Genomic DNA, 16,449 nt, shown 5'->3' with positions numbered 1-16,449 from the left:
TTTGATTTATTCGTTATTAAAATAACATTGTTTAAAAGGATACAATAGCATTTGGATTGGTTGTTTTTATTTAGTAAAAATCCATATATGTAAAATGCACAGAAACAGGGTTGGGAGGGTTACTTTAAAAATGTATTCTGATACAGTTACTAGTTACCTGTTGAAAAATGTAGTCAGTAACATAATCCAAGTACTATAATAATGTAATTTGATTACTTTCAATTACTTCTGGATTACTCCAATATCAAATATGCTAATACAGACAAAAGAAACTAAATAGAAATAGTCTTGACCACATAGTACAGTTTATTAAGCAAAAATAAAACTGTTTCTTTTACATGGCATGCTCTGTTTTACTTCACATTATGAATTAAGAGCACCCACAATATTGTTTTAAACACCCAGTGTTCACCTGCTAAATTTTGAACAAAAAATGCCAAACAAATGAAGGATAATGAAAACTCAGGTGGTGTGCGGATGAATTTGTAATTATAAGTGGCTTGCAGAACAATATACAAAACCAAAAAAAGTCTACTACTTGTTCAGTAAACATAAAATTATCTTACTTTAGTCTTTCACATGGCATTTGCACCATGTTTAACATATCAGTCCACTTATTGAACTTTCAAAATAAGAACAGTAGCATAATGAAAACCATTCAGTAAATACTGTCAGTAAGGAGGCCTGATCGCCATTTTAATTGCGGGTAAGTTAGTGATTTGCGTGCATAGAAGTTCAAGAAACAGGTGGAATATGCCGGAAAGCTGCGCATGATGGCAAAGCCAGAAACGGAGGAACAAGGGAGACAATATTTCCTTCTATAAGTAAGTGGTTTTGGTTCTTCTTGTCACTTTGTCTGTGATATTTGGATGATAAACAGCTGTATGTCTCCTGCCGTACCTGTGTCGCCTGATGACACGGACCATTAACTCTTCACTTATGTCTAGTTTATATTTTCCACTGCTAGACCAATGTCTAATTAAAATACTTGTCGTTAGTGATTAAAATTGTTCGACAAGACTGGGGATTTTTTTTTAGTTTGCACCTTAAAATAATGAGATTATGACCCACGCTGTGCCGCTCAGTCACTGACTTCATGAATGAAACTCGGTCAATAAAGGATAATTGTGTAAAAATATATATATAAATGTATTGTAATGGTTTTAGGAGCTGCGTTGAACAGCTGCTGCAGCAGGACACCTCAGCTCAGCCGCTGGAACAGTGCAGATCTGTGTAACTTTCAACACTAATATTTGGGAATGTGTGTGTGTGTCAGAGTAAGTTTAATACTTTCCTGACATAATTTAATGTAATTTAATTTTATTGGCTTGATATCCAGGTCAAAATGGCATTTTAACACGTATTTTGCGAGCATTTTTCTGAGTGTGTTCAGTCGCGAATCTCCATTGAAAATGCATTAACATCCTGGAACTTCATCAATATTTTACCTGGTTAGGAGACGTCATGCTGTCCACGTTTTTGTTTCAAAAAAAAAATATATATATATACAGATATAAAATGCATTAAAATTGTAATCCTGCGAAGTAATCCCCATTTTTACTAAATATACCTGTAATCTGAATACGTTTTTTTTCTGTAACTATAGCGGAATACAGTTACCTTTTTTTTTTGTATCCTAATTACGTAACGCCGTTACATGTATTCCGTTACTCCCCAAGCCTGCACACAAATGATCACAGAAGACAACACAAAGTATCAAGCTTATTCCATTGTGACCCCAAAGAAGATACATGATCAGCATGTATGCATCAGATTGAAATATGCAATAAATGACTTGTATGAAATTGAAGTGGATATAAATATGAAAGCTTCACTTTTTCCACATTTTATGTTAATAGCTGTATTGCAAAATTGAGTTAAATTTATGTTTTACCTCAATTCTGCTCACAACAACCCCATTATGACAGCATGAAAAATTTAAGCCTCTTTCACGCCGGGCCAACGTAGAGCTGCGTAATGCAGCATACTGGCTATGCCAAGTTTATGCAGCCCCCCTATGTGGCAACATGCTGAGGGATGCAAAGGGGGCAGCGAAATGGACATAAAAAAATTAAACTTGCTGAATTTTGTTCGCAGACTTTAAGCATAGAGCACCATACGTAGTGCTTGACAAAAGTCCACACAACACTCTACTACTGTATGTAAGTCCATGCAACACTGCGCTACTGGACACCATGCCTTCACAATTGTACACAACCCTACGCCAGGGTGAAAAATCCTTGTAGGGTTTTTTTTTTTTTGTTTGTTTGTTTTAATCAGGACATACCTGCATTGCTAGATTTCATTCATTCTGCTGAACTTTGCTGGCAGTGAAGCTTCAAAACCACAGAAGAAGAGGCAGGCCAAGCTTCTACATCCACTATAACTCCTCATGGGTGGATCGCCAGCGAGAGGACATGTCTATGTCCAAATAAGTCCTTACGGACGGATCGCATGCGTGATTTCCAGCTACAGCTCAGCCTTCTCCTTACCTTCTCTCACGATTGTGGCACGTTAAATGAAGTCCATTAATTCCTGGAAATAATGTATTCTGACTTTTTCCAATGTGTCAAATCCATCTGCATGTCTAGGCAGTCTGTAAAAAAAAAAAAAAAACAAAAAAAAACAAAAACAAAACAGTGTTATGGAGGCAAGCTGCTCCCCCCTGTGCGCAACTTAGTCATTCCTGCATACTAGATACGCAGCACAATGCAGCTGTACCCAGACCCAGTGTGAAAGCAGCTTAAGACAATTTTGCAAATTTATAAAAAAAAAACAAAAAAAAAAACTAAGAAATCACATGTATGTAAGTATTTGCTCAGTACTTTGTTGATGCACCTTTGGCAGCAATTAAAGCCTCAAGTCTTCTTGAATTTGATGCCACAAGCTTGGTGCACCTTGAATCTGCCAATTAAATTTAATGTCCCAAGTAAAAAGATGACCCCCACCTCCCAAAACAAATCATCTAAAAATAGGTTATATTTTGCCAGAATTATCCTTTAATATAGGCTCACTCCCTGCACACAGTTTCTTCTTTATCATCTTACTAACCTTTAAATTCTCATTGTACTCAATTACCCACGGCAGAGATGTGACGGTTTCTAATCATGTCCCTGCACCATCCACAGGGGGAAGATAAAACGTATCGCTTTCCAGTTCACCCCGTACAGCTGGGTGAAATTTGAGTGGAAGCCTGCCTCCAACCTCCGTCGCTGGCTTGCTGTGTTGGGCATCATCTTCATGGTAGGAAATACCCTTATTTCAGTGAATGAGAAAATGTTTTTCAAATGAAAGAGACCTAAAAAAAACACCTGCAGATTGCTCATATATCCTCTATTTATTGTACATGATCACAACTTCTTGAAGACTGCATCTCTTTGTTCAAGATCATGAACGTATTAAGCCTCGCGATTATTATTCTGTGTCCGTTATACTAGAGACCATTGATGCACTTGAATTCATAATCAGACTCTGGTGTCAAATACAAAAGAAAATGTATGCTGTGTGTGCAAAAAGTGAGGTAAACAGAAGATGATGCAAGTGGCAACAACACATTGTTAGTCATTGTTAGTCTTAGTTTAATAATCAGCTGTGATCAAAACAATTTTAATAATTCTTCAGAAGCCTTATTGTGTGGTAGTTCAAACAGTTGTACTCATTTTCATTATTCTCGTCAGTGACCATGTTAACTCTCCACAGTTACAGTTGGCGGCACGGTGGATTAGTGTTTAGCACTGGTGTCTCACAGCAAGAAGGTCGTGGATCACTTCCCGCCCTTTTTGTGTGGAGTTTGCGTGTTCTCCCCGTGTCTGTGTGGGTTTCCTCCAGGTGCTCCGGTTTCCTCCCACAATCAAAAACATGCTTATTTAAGGTCTGCTCCTTTGTCTGCCCCTGACCAAGGCAGTGTTTACATCTGGAGTTGGTCCCTGGGTGCTGGACTCTGGCTGCCCACTGCCCCTAGTGGTTGGATTGTGTCCAACTGTAATTAAGATGGGTTAAATGCAGAGGACAAATTTTGCTGTATGAATGTACAGTGACAATTAAGGAAATTATTGTTATTTTTAAGGCATTGCAGTCATCTGGTCAACTTTATTTAGAAGTCTTGAGTTCCAAGACAAGCTTTGGGGTGATCGTGTTTTTGAGGTAGCTGGCCCCAAACTGTGGAATAAGTTACCCGCTGATTTACGCACTGTTGACTTTTTAAATCAAACCTCAGGACTTATTATTTTAAAATGGCATTTAATACCAAGTGACACTGTAATACGTTTGCTTGTATTTCTGTGAATTTTATTGCTTGATTTTTACTGTGAAGCTCTTTGGTCACCTTTTGGCTGCTGTAAAGGTTGATATAAATAAATACTGACTGACTGATGTAAATAATTAGTTGTTGTTTTTTTTCCAGCAGGTTTTTTCTCTTAATGTTAGCTGTCATTGCAGAGGTCCATTAATATGTGTTAAAATCAGGTGCACTTGTAAACATGCTTGTGCAACTGGAGCAGGAGACACACCACCCCCCACCCCTTTTCAGGAAACCTTTTTAAATCTTTGACTATAGTATTTTCAGTGACATGCTATTTGATTTGATTTAATTTCACCCTCATGTTTTTAGTTCCTCTTGGCTGAGCTGAACACCTTCTACCTGAAGTTTGTGCTGTGGATGCCCCCAGAGCACTACCTGGTGCTGCTCCGCCTGGTTTTTTTTGTCAATGTGGGAGGTGTAGCCATGAGGGAGATCTATGACTTCATGGATGACCCGTGAGTAGAACCGACTTATAGTTGAAGCAAGGAAGTCAAAGGGATTGGTTAGTTGTGTGAGCTTTGTATCATGTACAAGCAGAATGATATTTAACCACAGTTGCCAACATTTTCTAAAGATCTTGCTATAAAAATGTAAATGATTAAATTTCAGTTAGAAAGTACCTGAAGAGATGGGCCAGTATAAATGGAAGTAGTGCAAACTGTGAACTCTGTAGATCAGTTACAAAATATGATACACAGCTGAAAGGACTCGCCACCTCAGTGAAATATGTGCAGGTAACCAAACACCACAAAACTCAAAAACTCTATTAAGCATTTGGAGAAGGGAAAAAAAACAACTTCATGTGGAATGAAGTGAGAGTTGTTCAAAAACACCTTTTGAATGAAGCAAGCTGAGGTCAGTCTGACCGAGCAAGCCTTGACTTCAAGAACCAGAAGCTGATCAGTCTGTTCATCCATCTCAGAAGCAGCTCCCCCTGCATAAGGATGTTGAAGTAACATGATGAGGCCATAATTAAATTTTTAAAAAGAGAAAGAAAATAAGCCCATTAGACCAAAAAAAAAAAAAAAAAAAAATGTCAGAGTGGCCAGATCAGCAAGTCTGCAATCAAGAGACACCTTGATGAATGTAAATAGTGTTAAGGTGCGTTTACACATAAGCAAGACGCGTTACGAATATCATTTTTCTGTCATTCATGACACATTCCTGACATTCTTAATGTGACTTAACGCATCTGAATAGGTTTCTTAATAGTGCGTGTTGGTGCGTGATATTGATATTCGTGGAGCATGTTTTTGCCTGTCAAAAAAATCTTCCACAAATGTCACACACCACTGTCATTTCGTCTCACGTCGTGGAGGTCGCAGCTGAGCGTACTGATCCGTCTTGATGAGTAGTGATCCTTAATAGAACGTGACAACATTCGTAGTGGTTCCTGTGATGGTTCTTAGAGCCCAAACTGTCACGCGTTATTACGAAGTGAGACGGAAACTGTCAAGTTTTGACACGACTTGTAACGCGGCGTCACATTTCTTTCTTTTTTTTTTTTTTTTTATTCGGCACACAAAATATTCAAATAGAAAAAAATTAACAATTCCACAAACAAAACTAGTGAGTCCGAAAGGGTGTGGGCTGAAGCAAAGCTTATTAGCGCCCACCCCTGCTAGTACAAGTCCAACAATTCTAATCAGTCATGTTTACATAAATATAAATTCACTACTACATGTCGACACACAGACATACACATCAATATACTATTCACTTATAATTATATTTATATAGTACCAGATCACAAGAAAGTCGAATCAAGGCACTTTACGCCAGTAAGGACTAACCTTACCAACCCCCAGAGCAAGCACTAGGCAACTGTGGTGAGGAAAAACTCCCTATAAGGAAGAAACCTCAAGCAGACCAGGCTCTTGGGGGTGACCCTCTGCTTGGGCTGTGCCATATATACCTATATACATACGTATATACTTTACAAACATAAATATATACATACATATACACAATCACTTATATACATATACACCTACCCATATCTATATATCTACATACGCATATACATACCCACACATTCAAATATACAATAAGTCCCACTTATAAATTGAACATTCCATATAAATCAAATTATATTTGCTTCTTTATGATACTTAGGCATAATGTTCTTTTTGAGTAGTTTCTTAAATCTCACTAAGGTACTACTCATTCTAACCTCTGTTGAACATTTGTTCCATTTCCTCACCCCAACCACAGACACACAAAAACCCTTTACATTTGTTCTTACTGGTGGTTTCATAAAAATTGCACAACCTCTTAAACTATATCTGGATTCCCTCAATCGGAACAGACTCTGGACATGTCTCGGTAAGGCTTGGTTTTTCGCTCGAAATAAAGTTTGAATTGTAACGTAATCGACCAAATCAATGAATTTTAATAAATTTAAAGACACAAATAGAGAATGAGTTGGTTCACGATATTGTTTATTGCAGATGATTTGTATGGCTCGTTTTTGCAAAAGGAATATTGGATTGGTATTTGATTTGTAAGTGTTTCCCCATGACTCAACACAATATGTCATATATGGTACCATCAGAGAATGATATAAAGTAAGTAACCCTTCTTGCAGCAGTAGGTCTTTGGCTTTATACAAAATGGCTATAGTTTTTGACAATTTTGATTTCACATAATTTATATGTGGTTTCCAGCTAAGTTTATTATCAATTATAACACCTAAAAATGTATTCTCTGTTACTAACTCAATTTCCTTATTGTTTATAGTTACATTTTTACATTTGGGTGCCTGTTTATTTCCAAAAATAATACATTTAGTTTTCCCAAGGTTGAGTGACAACTTATTAGCGTCAAACAAAACCTTAAATTTTTCCAGTTCTTTCTCCACTATGTCCAGAAGCTGTTCAAGATTTTCACCGCTACAGAACACAGTTGTATCATCCGCAAAAAGGACACATCTCAGTGAACTCGACACCCAACTTATATCATTTATATAGATTATAAACAACAAAGGACTGAGCCCTGCGGCACCCCACATGTGACATCCCTGAGTTCAGAATTTGTATTATTGAATTGAACATACTGAAATCTGCCTTGTAAATAACTAGCTATCCATTCATATGCCAGACCTCTGATTCCATATTTCTGCAGTTTACTTAATAGTATTCCATGGTTAATTGTGTCAAACGCTTTCTGTAAATAAAAAAAAACACCTATTGTGTATTGTTTATTGTCAATTGCAGTTGCTATACTTTCCACAAAGTCCATCAAAGCATGTGATGTAGTTTGATACCTTCTGAATCCATATTGTTCTTCACAAATGATGTTATGCTTCAGTAAATAATCATTTAATCTTTTAGCAAATATTTTTTCCAAAATTTTGGAAAATTGTGGCAGGAGTGATATAGGTCTATAATTAGAAAATGTGTGTTTGTCACCAGTTTTAAACAGAGGAATTACTTTGGCTATTTTCATTTGAGAAGGAAATTTACCAGTACTTAGTGACATATTGCAAATATAATTGAACGGTTTTACTATACAATCAATAACTTTTTTTTAATAAAGCCATATCCAAATTATTAAAATCAGTCGATTTCTTACTTTTTGAACCATGAACCAGATCAAGTATTTCCCTTTCATGAGTACCACCAATGAACATTGAAACAGATTTGTTAAACGTTGAATTATTTACCCAGAAGTTATTAGTTGATGAGTCAATTTTACTGGCAAGATTTTTACCCACATTAACGAAGTATTCATTAAAGTGTTCAGCAATAGACTCGTCGTTATCAATCGTGATGTAGTTGTTACTCTGAAAAAATGAAGGATAATCTCTAGTTACTCTATTCTTTTTTACTATTTCATTTAATATGTTCCATGTGTTTTTGATGTTATTTCTATTTTTGACAAGTAACTCATTATAATATGTTTTTTTACTGAGTCTCATGATATTGATTAACTTATTCTTATATGTTTTATACTTACTTTCAGCTTCCTTAGTTCGTAGTTTTATGAATTGTTTATACAGTAAGTTTTTCTTTTTACATGCTCTCTGAAGTCCCTTAGTTATCCATGATTTGTTGCTATATTGATTTCTATATATTTTGTCAACAAATGGACAGTGTTTATTATACAAACTGGAAAAAATGGAAATGAAAGCATCATATGACCTGTCAACATCATCAACAAAAACATCTGACCAATTCTGACTTGATAAATCCTCCCTTAAATTATCAATTGTTTCAGGTGTTACTTTTCTACTCATGAATTTGATATTGCTTCGATACATACAACAACCCTCCAATGCAAAGACTGAGAAAACTGGCAAGTGATCACTGATATCACTGACCAGTAGTCCCCCACTAAGATTACCGGATATAACGTTAGTTAAAATATTGTCAATGAGAGTTGTTGAGTCCATAGTTATTCTGCTAGGATGAATGATGGTTGGAAACAGTCCTAAACAGTACAAGGTGTTTATAAATGAGGTAATTTGTGGATGATTGTGAGGGTTTAAAAAATCTATATTGAAATCTCCACAGACAAATAAATGCTTATTTCTGTTGATTTTGTTGTACATTCCTAAGATAATGTCTTCAAAGGTGTCAATATTTGTCCCAGGAGCTCTGTAAATGCAACTAACAACTATGTTTTTGGAGTTTATAGATGTAATTTCTATGGTAACACATTCCATGATGTTGTCCACTGTAAATGACATGTTGTTAATGAGTTTACAGTTATAATCTGACCTTACATATAATGCAACGCCTCCGCCCCTTCTCGTCTGCCTATTAACCAGGAACAATTCATAACCATCAAGATATACCAGATCTTTATTATCCTCATTTAACCATGTTTCTGAAATTGCAATAACTGAAAAACATTTTTTGGATGTTTTCAAACAATCATTAATAGTGGACAGATTACGAGAAAGACTTCTGCTGTTGAAATGTATAATTGAAAAATCTTCATCATTGATTTTATAATTTTTGAATTGTTCTTCTGTAAAATATTTGCACTGTCTCACAATATTCTCACTGGAAAAGGTATCAGGATCATTTTCAGATTCAAAGGGGTGGTTAGCAGAGTTATTATAATTAAATGTATCTAGACAGAGCTCCTGGGCAGAAATAAACGGGTCATTATCCTTAGTCATTATGTCTCTCTTGTCTCCGGGTGTAGATGATGTGGATGAGTGGGTTGCTCCAGTCTGCATCATGGTGCTGTGATGTGTTTGAGTCCTCATACCTATTGTTCATATTTGTCCAGCTCCTCGATGTTCCTTATTGCCATAACCTTTGCTTGTTCTGGTGATCCGTTCAGTTTGATGAATATTTTACAGTTTGAAGTCCATGTGTGCTGGATTTTTCCCTGTTTCTTTAAGAAGCGTGCTTTCCTGGCGATGTCGGCATTCCGTTTGGTGAGATGTTCATTGATGAATACGTTTGTCCCTTTCAGTTTTCTTCCTTGTTTTAACAGTGCTGTTTTGTGTTTTCTGTTGATGAATCTCATGATGACGGTTCGTTTATCACCGTCATTTCTCCGCGGCAGAGGGTGGCACGCTTCAATGTTATTTAAATCCATTTCTATACCTTTAGATAGGAGGAAATCAGCAACCTGTTTTTCCACACAGCTGACCTCCTGTTCACTGGGCTCCCCTCCGCTCTCATCTGTTACCGCCCGTGCGTAAGACCGTGGTTTGATGTGAAGACCTGTGATGATGACGTCGTTAATTCTGGTGTACTGCTCCAATTCAGCCACTCTATTTTCCAGCTGCACCAGATGCCAGTCTTTCTCAGCGTTCTGGAGCCGTAATGCCTTCACCTCCTCCACCAGATCCATGATTGATTTCTGTTGCTGCTTCACAACAGAAATCTCCTCTGATAGAAAGTCCAGAGATTTTTTAATATCGTCACCTTCCTCCGCCGTCAGAACCTTCTTAGGCCCCATGGTCGGCTTATGAGCAGCTTGACGATCGCAGATGTTAACAGCCTGCGTTGTTTGTCACCGGGATGGATCTGCAGTGCGCTGGTGCCGCGCGGCCTCGGTGTTTCCGCGCTGATGGATCCGCGGTGGCTGCACGAGGCCTCGGGGAAGCGGCACTCGTGACGCGCGGCTTTAATAACGCAGCGCGCGGCCTCAGTGAATTCACCACGTTGAGCGGGCCTCGGACGTTGTTGCTGTCCAGTCGCGGGGCTAAGTTGCCGGTTGAGGTGGTATTCCCACTGTCCGGGTTGGCAAACACCGGCGTGGCAGATGGCAACTACAAACACCACCTCTGAAAACTCAGGTACAAACTTTTTGCAGCTCGCTCTGACGACACGCAGCTCTCTAGTTACGACACGCCTTTCACTGCGCGCCACGATGAATCAGTTTTCTGTCACGTGCGCACAATTAAACTCTGCTCCAAATGTCGGTCCACAGTTCCTGCTGAAGCGCCTCAGAACGCTCCTGCAGGTGTTCCACCTGCTGTTGTAACCGCTGAGCGGGAGAACGTGTCTGAGCAACCAGAGGAGCGAGAGGAGACTCATGTGCAGCCAGACATTTCTGCACCTCCTCCAGTTCGGCGGAGGAAGAACCGCGCACAATTAAACCCTGCTGCACAACATTGTTTGATTGCTGACACCAAGTTGGCTAAAAGTCAAATTTCAGTGCTCTTCAGCGCGCTCCTGCGGGTGTTCCACCTACTGCATGTGCCTGATGTTTGGGAAAATGTGCAAGACGAGAGCTGCATGAAGCCACACATCTGGCGCTGTCCTCCTCCTCCTCTCTGTGCTACTCCATGGCACAGAGCCCAACTACGCATGCAGTCACAAAGTTCTTCTGAAAAACTGGAGCGATCTGAATTCGGTTGGATGAATATGGGTGTGTGTGTGGAGACAATTCACCTCGTTCACAACGTGACAGAACTTAACGATGTGCTCGATAGCGCGTAACAACGCGGAACACTATTCTTGACTGTGCGTAATGGTTCCTGATAATTCTCCGGCAACATGTGCCATATAATCGTAACGTGTGGTAACAGGTTGCAGCAGTTCCTGAGGACACCTGACGTCTCTGCCCCGAATCATCACATTCGTGATCAGCGGCCAAGAATGTGTACTTCGTGGCATTCGTGACTTGTCGTCGTTATGTGTAAACGTAGCATTAAGGACAGGGTGCAGCATACCACATGTAACTTAAAGGTGACTTGACACGAATTTGATCCACGCACTAATACGCAATCTGATGTGCGAGCAAATTCGTTGTAAAACGTTGAAATGTTCAAAATCTCTGGCATGCATTAATTACGTGAACGTCACGTGATTGTTGTGCAAACAGTTAAAAAAAAAACAGTCAGTGCGAGTCATTGCATCAACGCAGCGCATCACAGCACATCTGAACGATTATGACGAGATGTTAAATCTGTTAACATCATTTTACAGATACTCATAAGAAGGAATGAAAATACTGTTTTCTGTTATAACTGTTTTGCCAAGCTATTACAATATAAATGCCAAGCTATTACAATATAAATGTTCTAAATAATTACCAATTAAATGATTCCAAATGCGTTCTCCATCTCATGAAGCGCACGAGAGAGGGGGGAAAAAAAAAAGCTGCAGCTGTAGAAAATGACTCTGATTCCGGAAGTGATTAGAGGTGGTTTCATCAGACAAATGATTAATCCGCTATGAAATAAGTATTTTATATATACGCAGCATCCAGTGGCACAAAGTGCGGCATCCAGCGGAACACAGTGAGTGGCACTGGCACGACAAATTGTGTGGGAGTTAAATGCGTAAAAGTGTCAAGGCACCTTAACACTCAAGAACAGAAGATTAAACATGTCTGCCTCATGAAGGCACCTATTATAAATTGTTGTCATTGTTCACATCAGGAAGTTTTACAAGAAGCTCGGGCAGCAGGCCTGGCTGGTGGCAGCGATCACAGTGACTGAGTTCCTGATTGTGGTGAAGTATGACCCCAATACCATCATGCTGCCCATCCCCTTCTTCATCATTCAGTGCTGGATCTTAGGAATCCTCCTCATCTTCATTTGGACGCTGTGGCGCTTCTTTATCCGGTAAGAAGGGTGACTGGAGTTGTTAATAAACTCAGCATTTCATTTTATTTATTTTTTTTAATTCATGCAGTGCTGATGTTGGGGAGTGGTGGTCATTGTGATAAACACATTGTAGATGCAAAACCAGTTAACACATGTTAAATGGTTAAAAAATAAAAACTAATCACAAACTGTTGTACAGTCTGATAACTCAAGTGATCAGTTTTTAGCTTCTTCGTTAGTTTAGATTGTAAGCACTTTGGAAAAACAGTTTGGGTTTGATGGAAGGACAGATGAGGTATTGCTCAGCAGCATCTTGATGTTTTTGACAGAAAAAGTAATGAACGGCTCCTTTGACTTTGTGCTGTTTTGCTGATGGTGACTATTGGTGTTCAAATGTTGAACACCTGGCATGGGCAGAGCTAGAGCAGAGGCCAAGGTTGCACTGGCCTCCACTGAAATCTGATTGGACACAGATGATTGATGTGTCACGGCACCGGACATCTGGTTGAAGAGAGCTGCATTTTGAAATCAGTGACACATATTGACTGCTAGGCCCCTCCTGTACAGTAATTGGTGCTGTGTACCACAAAAAGGTCTAATCCACCTTAGTAAAAGAAGAAAAAGCTGAAAGGTTTTAGCCATGCTAATGTTCCCCTGAAGCATTTGCTCAAAAAAAGTATGAAGGACCTAAATGACATGGTGAGATGCTGAAAAGCTTCGCTTGTTCATGTCTGCAACATGTACATATTATTAAAATGGTACATAATAATGTATATAATATAGTGTGTGTGTGTGTGTGTGTGTGTGTGTATACAGTGGCTTGCAAAAGTATTCAGCCTCTTGGTATTTCACACATTTTAATTTATGGCATTTCAAATACATAAAGTAAACCAGGCTTCTCAATATAAAAATTTCTAAAATTATCTTCCTTAAATTTAAACAAACTGAAAGTAAATCTCTACAACCTGATATAAATTAATTAAAAATATAAAAGCCAAGATGATGGGTTGCATAAGTAATGGGCCCCTTTGGTATAATACCTGTAAATAAGCAGTTTTATTGCCAGTTTTCTTCAGACAAGTCGGGATGGATACATGAACATTTCGAAGTCACTGAATATGTCTTGGACTTTATTTACATGTTATGAAGACATACAAACAGTATGGCACTCTATGGTAAATCTGTGTGGAGGAGACAGTTCTCAAAAACTGAGTAACTGTGCAAGAAGAAGAGTGAGGAAAGCCACCAAAACACCCAGACAACCCAGAACAAGTTATGGGCTTCTGTGACTGTGATTGGAGAAATTGTGCACAGTGCATGTTTTGCATTTTGTATCCCCAGTTATACAGCTTCATGATGAAGTGGAGCAAAGGAGGGTTTTCTTAAAAAGAAGACCAGAAAGTTCAACTACAATTTGCCAGAAGGTACATTTGAGATGCAAGCCTAGATTTGATGTTTAGTGAAAGAAGACCGCCACGTTTTCGCTGCCAGGCAAATGGCAAACTTCGACTGGGGGTATCCAGCCGCCAGATCAATAGTCATTGCGCTGGGTGACGCGGTCTCATATACTGTTGACTGATGTCACCCATGTCACGCCCACTAACGTGACTTTGTTGGTATAAGACTCTACCTCTGCGCATGCGCACGTGGGATAATCCAGGTGCTAAGCACTGCCATCTGGTGGTCAGGAGGAATGAATTGGAACTCCAGAGTGTAAATAATACTTGGTCCAGTTACATGTGTTCAGGTAACGCTGTTTTCAGAGAAAGGGCGGATGTCGCCTCAGATCTGTTATAAACTTGTGTTTTCTCTGCCTCTGTGTTCTTACAGTGACATCACACTCCGCTACAAAGAAACCCGTCGGCGCAAACAGGAAACTCCGACAGAGTGGGACCGCCCTCTGGCCAACAGCAGCTTGGCCACACCCTCTGGGCGGAGCAAACTCAACGGCAGCTCTGAGATGCTGCGACAGAGAAAGTCCTGAGGGGATTATGGGCTGGAGGCAGTCGTCAAAGTTCTCAGCACTGATTCCAAAAAATAGAGACCAATTTTTAGAGAACGGAAAACACTCGAGATAAATCGCAGCACCAGTGTGAACCACACCGGCATTCAGGCAGTGCATGATCTCGTTGTCACCGTGGATTTACCTCATTCTGTTTTTAGAAGACATGAAGCTCGTGTGTGTTACTGGATGTTTGGGAGAAACTGAGTGTGCAGCAGATGTGGCACAAGTTCTTATATGGAACCAAGAAAATGGAGAGATTTGTGACCAAAGTGCCAGCAGCAGAGTGGACTCCTGACAGAACCTGGGATCAGTGTCACATTGGATGAGGATGTTTAGGTGTGTGTGTGTGTGTGTGTAATGCTATGCAATGTTCAGTATGAATGCATTAACACTCACCTAACAGTGACATTGGTTTTGGTTAAAATGTTTGTCTGGGCTGTTACAGTACTTCTTACTTAGGTTCATAGGTAATAGAGTTTACATGTGGTTTATGAATTTAGTTCTCTTAACAGTTCAGAGTTCCTGTTCCTAAAGGTTCTTGAGGTCCAAAGGTGTGCTGGTTACAAGAAACTGAAATGGACCAAAGCCTGGAGATCAGTTTGCCTGATTAGTCAAGCCTGCTGTTTCCTCGTTCTTGATTGTCTGAGCATCTCTGAACTATTTAATTAGCACTGGGTGGATGTGCAGGAGCAGGGTCAGTGACCTGTTTTGGGGCGTTGTCTTACTGCTGGACCTTTATGGTAACCTGTTGTGATCACGAGCGTGTGGGATGCAGAGACTGTGCAGCACACTAACAAACTACGACAATCGTCCATACCGGGGTGTCTCTTGTAGACGCGACTGGACACGCTGCTGCCGTCACTCTCTAGTCAAAAACTGGAATTCTTAACCAGATTAATTCCGGCTCGTGAGCAACAACAACACAGTTTTTTTTTTTTTTTTTCTCATCAGACTTTAAATATCGTTCTTTTTCCTGTAGGTGGTGTGAGGTTGCAATGTTTTGGGAACATGACACAAAATAGGTCAGCTTTAAACATTCAGGGCCTAGAAAATCAGCCTCTTTCACAATGATTTGTCAACGTTATCTGTAGAAATAGAAGTGAATGATTTGAAAATGGAAAGCAAATTGAGGGTGGTGTGCGCAGCTTCAACCGTGATTCCAGCTTTTGCTTTCCAAGCTGTGCTGCATTCTTGCTTTCCACTTGATACATCATGACCATGGTGAGAGCGCACGTACCATCCTCTGTCTACGCCGCTCCAAATGTAAATGATTTCATTCTTGGTCCTTACGTCACCCTTCCAGTGAAAACGTTAACCTCCGTGCAGGAAACCAGTGAATCATTTCAGATTCCTGTGAACGGCTGTCCACTGTTGTAGTACCACTGATTGTCCGGGGGTGGGGGTGGTGACATGGCCAAACCCAGCTCAGCATCTTGTGCTAATTTCAGCTTTTCTGTTCTATTATAGTTTCATTGATTGCTTTATATGGATCGGGTTAATGACGGCTGTTTCTGTGAACATCTTGATTTTTTTTTTTTTTTAAAGAAAATAATTAGGCCTTGTGACTGTTTTATAGATGGACTGTGAAGTTCTTGTTACACTTGGCTCTGCTTTAATCACATTTTTTTTTTTTGTGCTCCCCCCCTTGTTGGTGATATGTTTCAGGGTTCTGATCATTTATTTAGCTACAAACATTTATTTTTAAATCTAAACTGTTACTGCACATGTTACCTTCTTAATGATGAAACAGATCATGATGCTGCACTACATCTGTCTCTAACTTTGACAGTCTGCTAAAAAGCCAAGCTTTACTTTAAGATGTGACCTGTGAATTTAACACTTTGTTTGCTTATTTTTAAGTAAATCAACTCTTATTTATTTTGTGCATCAAATCAGAATTCATGAAATTAGGTAGAAAACGGAATGAGCAGTCAAAGTAAATTGTATTGATTGGTTCAGTGTAAAACAAACGTCAACTGGAAGAGGTCCTTCGTCCAAGATTAAATGTAATATGTATGGCCGCATGATGGTGGTCGACTTTTTTTTTAAGCAGAATTTTTGTGGGTATATGATCAAATCTACTACTGCACCCTGTTTTTTTGGTTGTTTTGGTATTTTCAGTAG

The 16,449-nt window shown here is 39.3% G+C and overlaps 1 protein-coding gene across 1 annotated transcript in view; it reads left to right on the top strand.

Annotated features, from left to right (window-relative positions):
• The window catches only part of ptdss2 (phosphatidylserine synthase 2), an 87,936-nt gene extending 71,653 nt beyond the window's left edge, over window positions 1–16,283 (top strand). Inside the window, exons 10-13 of the mRNA XM_034176012.1 lie at window positions 3,129–3,243; window positions 4,610–4,755; window positions 12,153–12,338; window positions 14,151–16,283. Of these exons, the coding sequence (XP_034031903.1) occupies window positions 3,129–3,243; window positions 4,610–4,755; window positions 12,153–12,338; window positions 14,151–14,304 (601 nt within the window). The 3' untranslated portion in view covers window positions 14,305–16,283. The remainder of the gene's footprint in view (window positions 1–3,128; window positions 3,244–4,609; window positions 4,756–12,152; window positions 12,339–14,150) is intronic.
• The last annotated feature ends 166 nt before the right edge of the window (window positions 16,284–16,449 follow it).

This window comes from Thalassophryne amazonica, chromosome 8 (genome assembly GCF_902500255.1).
Source record: "Thalassophryne amazonica chromosome 8, fThaAma1.1, whole genome shotgun sequence".
NCBI classification, from domain to species: domain Eukaryota; kingdom Metazoa; phylum Chordata; class Actinopteri; order Batrachoidiformes; family Batrachoididae; genus Thalassophryne; species Thalassophryne amazonica.
The sequence above is the reverse complement of the archived record's forward strand: the minus strand, read 5'-3'. Positions and strand labels throughout refer to the sequence as shown.